This window comes from Echinops telfairi, unplaced genomic scaffold (assembly GCF_000313985.2).
Source record: "Echinops telfairi isolate 266 unplaced genomic scaffold, ASM31398v2 ScPeMD7_3;HRSCAF=10, whole genome shotgun sequence".
NCBI classification, from domain to species: domain Eukaryota; kingdom Metazoa; phylum Chordata; class Mammalia; order Afrosoricida; family Tenrecidae; genus Echinops; species Echinops telfairi.
Window position 1 is genome coordinate 46,004,125 of NW_022103899.1, and position 6,041 is coordinate 46,010,165.

General features: G+C 58.9%; 1 protein-coding gene across 1 annotated transcript; it reads left to right on the forward strand.

Moving 5' to 3' along the window:
- Positions 1–2,286: 2,286 nt before the first annotated feature.
- Positions 2,287–5,612, forward strand: INHA (inhibin subunit alpha). Its single transcript, XM_004701808.2, has 2 exons — positions 2,287–3,420; positions 4,569–5,612. Exons 1-2 carry the CDS (start codon positions 3,084–3,086, stop codon positions 5,405–5,407), a joined length of 1,176 nt encoding a protein of 391 aa, XP_004701865.1. The 5' UTR covers positions 2,287–3,083; the 3' UTR covers positions 5,408–5,612.
- The last annotated feature ends 429 nt before the right edge of the window (positions 5,613–6,041 follow it).

Consider the following 6,041-nt stretch of genomic DNA (forward strand, 5'->3'; position numbering starts at 1 on the left):
CGTGCGATAAGAACAGAGGTGGCAGCATGTTCAGGTCAGATATCAGGATTTGTCAGGAGGTGACCTGTGATTGCCAACGTGCCAAGGGTCCTGGGGCCCCTTTGAATCTATAGCTGACTGTGGACCTTATTGTCCTGGGCCTCTGGGCCTCATTCCCTCTGGCTCCCTGATGTTCCCTGTGTATCTGCTTGTAATGGGAGGTGGTACAGAGCTGCCTTTGGGTGGTGCATACTCTCAGAGCCCGGTGAGGGGCACAGGAGATGGTTCTCTATCTTTCCTGCCAACCGCGCTGTCTCCTCCTTGTCCGGCTCCTCCCTTCTCACAAGACTAGACTTGAGGTGACCCCACTCACATGAGTCGGGGTAGAAACGAGCTCCTGAGGGCTTTCAGCAGCTTAGTTTTTGCAACTAGGACACTGGTTCTTTCTTCCCAAGCATCACAGGACGGATTGAATCTCCAACCTTTCCATCAGCAGCGTCCTTTTCCAGCCTCCTGCCCCCCTGCTCTAGGGTCCTGGCACTCAGCCGCTTGGTTCTAGCCAGTCTCCCATTAAGGTGTGTGGGGTGGGAGCCGGGTGGTGGTGGTGGTGGTGTTCAGACGGAAACTTTGAGGGCACTTGCTGAGGCAGACTGCACACCTCTAGTGTGTACTTATGCTAACAAGGTGTACGACTTGTCAAAGACTCCCTCTATGAGCCAGAGTCCCATCCAGTCACACTTAGGATCACACCCTATCCCCCACTTGAGCTTCCTGAATGAGCTGCTTTCTGTCCCTCGCTGGCTGGCCAGCACAGCCGTGCACACGTTCTACACATGCCCTGCCCCTGTGGACATGGAGTCCCCAGGGAGCCTGCTGCTGCCCTTGGATGCATAGCTCTGAGGTCACCCCACACCTTCCTCCAGACCCTGCACTGGTACCTCTCTGTGCTGTGGGGTCCTGGGGGGCTTCAGGCAGGCAGTGGCTGGTGGTCGGGTGGAGAGCAGATTGGACCGTGCAGCAGTGGGGATGCGAAGTTTCTTGTCTAGCCCATCTGTGGTCAGCTCTGTTCCTGCCTGGCTTCCCTGGCCAGACCCCCATGGCTCTGAGAGTGGGGCCTTTCCCCGCTATCTTCACTCTCGCGATGAGCTGTGGGGTCGTGGGACCCCCGACCTGTGTTGTCAGTCCCACTCGTCCAGAGGTCCCCTGTCCCAGGGGCATGAGATATGAAGGTGGGGGCACTCCGGGGGTGGGGGGGTGGAGGAATCTCCACTTGTCACCTAGTAGAATGTAGAACGGTGTTGGCAGCAGAGAGAGGTGAGTGCAGAGTGACCCCTTCATGAAGTACATGTACCCCTTTACAAAGGGTTTGGTACAGGGTGGCCAGCAAGGAATAGACTCACGGAGCCGTGGGCCTGGCCTTTTTTGCTAAAACAATCCTTAGAAAGAGAAGTGGGGGAGGGAGGAGAGAGAGAGAGGGGTATATGAGGGAGAATTAGGGGGAAGAGAGATTTCTTCTAGATGTGGTGATGGTGGGTGGCAGTGTTTTGTTTCGGTCTTTAACTTCTTAACACAATTAAAACTTGGGAATTCTAGTTTGGACCCTAAGAGCTTTCTTTGGAATTTGACAGCCATGAAATCCCAGAGCCCAGGGGTCACTCCCGAGCCTCTTGAAGCATCACTGCTCGGTATGACTGAGTTGACTTAGCCATCCATGAAACAGAGGAGCAAACCGCCCCAGAGACTGCCAATTTTAGGGAACAGATCACCCAATCTTTTCCTCATGAAGTAAGTCACTGGGCAGGTTTGAACCATCAACCAAGCTCTCGACCATAGGGCTCCTAGCTCTGAGGCCTTATAGCAACCCTTGGTACAACAGAAGGACACCCTGCCTGGCCCTGGGTCATGTTCATACTTGTCATGCCACAGTGTCACTCCACCTTCCACTGTCGCGCTGACCCTCGACTGGACCAAGAATGATGCCCTTCTCCAGGGAACTGGCCTCTCTCGATAACATCCCCAAAGTATGTGAAATGAAGTGTCACTACCCTTGCCGCTAAGGAGAATTTCGGCTATACTCTCTCCAAGACAGATCCGTGTGTTCTTCTGGTCGCCCATGGTACTTTCGTTCACCCAGCCGGATCTGGTGTTCCTGTTACGCTGTCCCTTCTGCTCCTGCTCAGCCCGGCCCGAGACCAGGCCCTTCCTTCGCCTTCTTACCCTCGGCCGGCCCGAGCTGCAAGCTGCGTGCGGCGGCTCGGCACCGAGCCTCCCAGGCCCTGGCGCGCGAGCAAGGGGCAGTGTTTCCTGTTAGCTCGCGCCGCTGGGGCCCGCAGCCGCCTCTGCCCGCGGCCTGGCTTCCTGCTCTCGGAGCCTTCCTTCCCAGCCCCCTCCCACAGCCCGGGCCTCTTTCCCCTCCTCCCTCCCACCTCCAGCCGCCAGGTCTCCAGCCGCCCGCCCGCCTAGGGCCTGAGTGGCAGAGGCGCCTGCAGCTGCCAATCCCAAAAATATTCTCTGATGACACAGCCGGAGGACAAGAGCCCAGACGGGCCCCTCCGGGCTAAGTATAGAGCGGGCGGGACCACCAGGCCCCCTGCTCAAGCCCCAGTTCTAGCCCCAGCCCTAGCCCTTCCCCCCAGGACTAGCCACACAGCAATTTGGTCCCAAGGGGCCCCCAGAAGTTGGAAGGGGGCTGGCCAGCCTGTCTCCCTGACAAATAAGACCTTCAGGAACTGGCAGAACCCCACCTCTCGGGCTTGGATCCACCTGAGGTCACCTGGCTTGTAAACCTCAGCACAGTGTGTGAGGGTGGTAGGGGGGAGGGACTGTACTTGCTGGGCCAGGTCACTAGGGGTGAAAAGCCTTACCAGCCCCCTCCCTCACATTCCTGTTGGGAGTGAGAGATAAGGCTCAGGGCCACAGACGTCTGTGTCCAAGATAGTCTCAATGCCATGGGCAGGGGCAGCTGGGACAGATGGGCGTGGGAAGATGGGGGATGAGAAGGGTAGAAGAGGCGGGATGTGGGATGGGGAGGGCCCAAGCAGACGCTGATAGAGGGACACACAGCAGGGTGTGTGTGTGTGTTGTTGCCAAGAGCCAGGTGGACCATGGTGTTCCTGGGGCCAATGCTGTTTTGGGGGCTGCTGGCCCTGCATGGCACAGGGGGCTGTAGCGGGCCGGGAGTGGAGGTGGAGGTGGAGGTGGAGCGGGAGCTGATCCTGGCCAAGGTGAAGGACCTGTTACTGGATGCCCTGGGGCCCCCGGCAGTGACCAGCAAAGATGGGGAGCCCGGAGGCAGGCGGCTGCACCGAAGACATGCCCTGGAGAACACAGAAGAGGAGGATGCCTTCCGGGGCCTCATGCTCACTGGCTTGGAGTCCCAGGCCCGGGAGCCCAGAGACAAGGACGAGGATGTCTCCCAATCCATCCTTTTCCCCGCCACAGGTAAGCCAGGTGGGCTTGGGAGCCAGGCAGACCTGAGTTTGAACCCCAGCCCTGCTACTCGACGGCTTTGACTACAATGGGCAGGTTACTAAACCTCCAACTTCTCACCTGTTGACATGGGATCTACTGTGGGTCTGGGTGCTCTGTGTGCGATCAAGGGCCTCTAGAGACAGGTGTCGGAAGGCCAGGCCCTTTCTGGCCACTTCTTGCTCTGACCCTGCTGGCTGCTTCAAACCCAAGTCCTTTGGGACTTGAGAAGCCTGCAGACCCACAGGAAAAGAAGAGTTGCAGGACTTCTGGGAACTGTGGCTACCTCCTCTTCCCATCCCTCCCGTACTCCCCACGTTCCACTGCCAGTGAGAACAAAGCTGGGGTGTGGGAGGGAGAGGTGGTGGCAGGGGTACTTCTTGTACCTGCCCCACCCTTCTCTGGAATCGGTTCTTGTCTCTGTACCCTAAAACTAAAAATGTGGCTTGAGGATTCTGCAGGATCCCAGTTGGCCATGAAGAAGCCAAACGAACGCCACCTCCCTCTGTCAAGCCTCGGTGTCCTTATCTGCAAAAGGGACAGTTTGTTGTGAGGAGCCCATGTGACTGCATGTGACAGTGTAGCCCCGGGGCAGGCCTCTGCCCAGGCTGGCCCTTGACTTCGCCTTTTGTAGAGTAGGGATGCCAACTGTCCTCTTTGGGAAGAACTGCCTTTTAAGCCGAGTTACTTCTGTCTTCCTTTTCCCCTTTTTTGGGGGTGCGAATGCATCATTAAAAAATAAAAGGAATGATTTAAGATCGAGTATCACGTACTATTTCTGCCACACAGGAACTTAACCATAGAGTGTGGGCTCAGCAGCACCCCCGTTCTGGGTACAGCTCTGCCTTGTCAGTGGTGCGCCCCACAACGCCCAGTGTTGGCGAGGGCCCAGGGGCCGGGTTGTCTGACGTGTTACAGACGAGGGTTAACTGGGCCGTGTTGTTGAGTTCTTTTACGAGTCAGTAAAGGAGGGGCTGCCTCTGTCGCCCCCCCCCCCAGGTCTAGGAAACCCCCAAGGATGGTAAGGTCCTGGACAGAGTACGTGACAGGTGGCCAGCCCTCGTGGAGTGGAGGAGGCCCAGACCCCTGCGTGGCCCTCTCCCTTCCCTCTGTCTCTGCAGGTTCCAGCTGTGAGTGGGAGCCCGGCACTGGTAAGCTGGCCCAGGAGGCCATCAAGGGGTTCTTCACCTATGTCTTCCGGCCATCCCAGCATACTCGCAGCCGGCAGGTGAGCTCGGCCCAGCTGTGGGTACACACCAGGCTGGCCAAGCAGGACCCAGCAACCTCTAGGAGCTCGGAGCCCCAGCTCAGCCTGTTAGTGTTGTCTCCCGAAGGGCTCAGGGCAGTGCCCGTGTCGCTGGGCCAAGCGTCTCCTCATTGGATCGTGCTGCGCCTGGACGCCTCTGCCCTCCCCCTGTTCACCCAGCCGGATCTGGTGTTCCTGTTACGCTGTCCCTTCTGCTCCTGCTCAGCCCGGCCCGAGACCAGGCCCTTCCTGACGGCCCACACCCGGCCCAGAGCAGCCAGCAGAGAGAGGAGACATGCACCAGGCTCAACCGCCCCGCTGGCCTGGCCTTGGTCTCCGACCTTGCTGGACCTGCTGCAGAGGCCTCCGGATGAGCCGTCCATCCACGCCCACTGCCACCGCGCCGCGCTCAACATCTCCTTCCAGGAGCTCGGCTGGGAGCACTGGATCGTGCACCCGCCCAGCTTCACCTTCTACTACTGCCACGGGACCTGTCGGCTGCCCATCTCCCCGGGTCAGCCCCTGCTGAGCTCCCAGGCAGGCACCTCCGCCACTCCACAGCCCCTCTCTCTGGTATCAGGGATCAAGCCCTGCTGTGCCAGTCATGTAGGGACCAGGAAGCCCCTCCACGTCCGCACCACCTCAGATGGGGGCTACTCCTTCAAGTATGAGACCATACCCAACCTCATCACACAGGACTGCGCCTGCATCTGAGGGCGGCCTGTCTCGTGGCCCCACGGCTGCTGGTCAGGCCTGGCCAGCTGCTGGGAGACCACTCAGGAGGAAGTGAGCAAGATGGAGGCCCCCCCCTCTGCCCTCCCTCACACCCCGGCTTCCACTTCTCTGCCTGAGGGCTCACCTCCACCCCCCACCCCCGTTCCATGGGTAACGTGTGACAGTAAACAGCATACTGCATATACCTTGGCATGCATTCTCAGGCATCTCTGATATGGTTGGGACAATCTGGGATCCGGGATCATGTTACCGTGGGACATCGGGTCACCTAGCCTCACCTGACCTCAGCTGTTGGGAAGCTCCCCCAGACAACTACTCTGGACACAGACTTGCCCTGCAAGTGGAACCCCCTGGCAATCAGGTGGCCGACTGCTGCCCTTAGCACACCCACAGTGCCCCCACCGTGCCCTCACCCAAGGCGGCCACCCCTCTCCCTGCCATTCTCTGCCCTAGCTGATAGGCAACCCAGCCCAAGGTCAGTGGGTTCATAGGCTGGCCAGACACGGTGGCCTTGGAATTTGATAAGAAGCTGGGCAGATCTTGGTGTCTCTTGCGCAGAGAGTTAAAAAGCCGCCGTGTGGATTGGCAGCATCAGAAAGCTGGTGGGGGGGGC

Coding starts and splice junctions, on each gene's coding strand:
- INHA (XM_004701808.2), top strand. CDS start 3,084: ATGGTGTTCCTGGGGCCAATGCTGTTTTGGGGGCTGCTGGCCCTGCAT. Junction 3,421..4,568: donor CATCCTTTTCCCCGCCACAG/GTAAGCCAGGTG, acceptor CTGTCTCTGCAG/GTTCCAGCTGTGAGTGGGAG.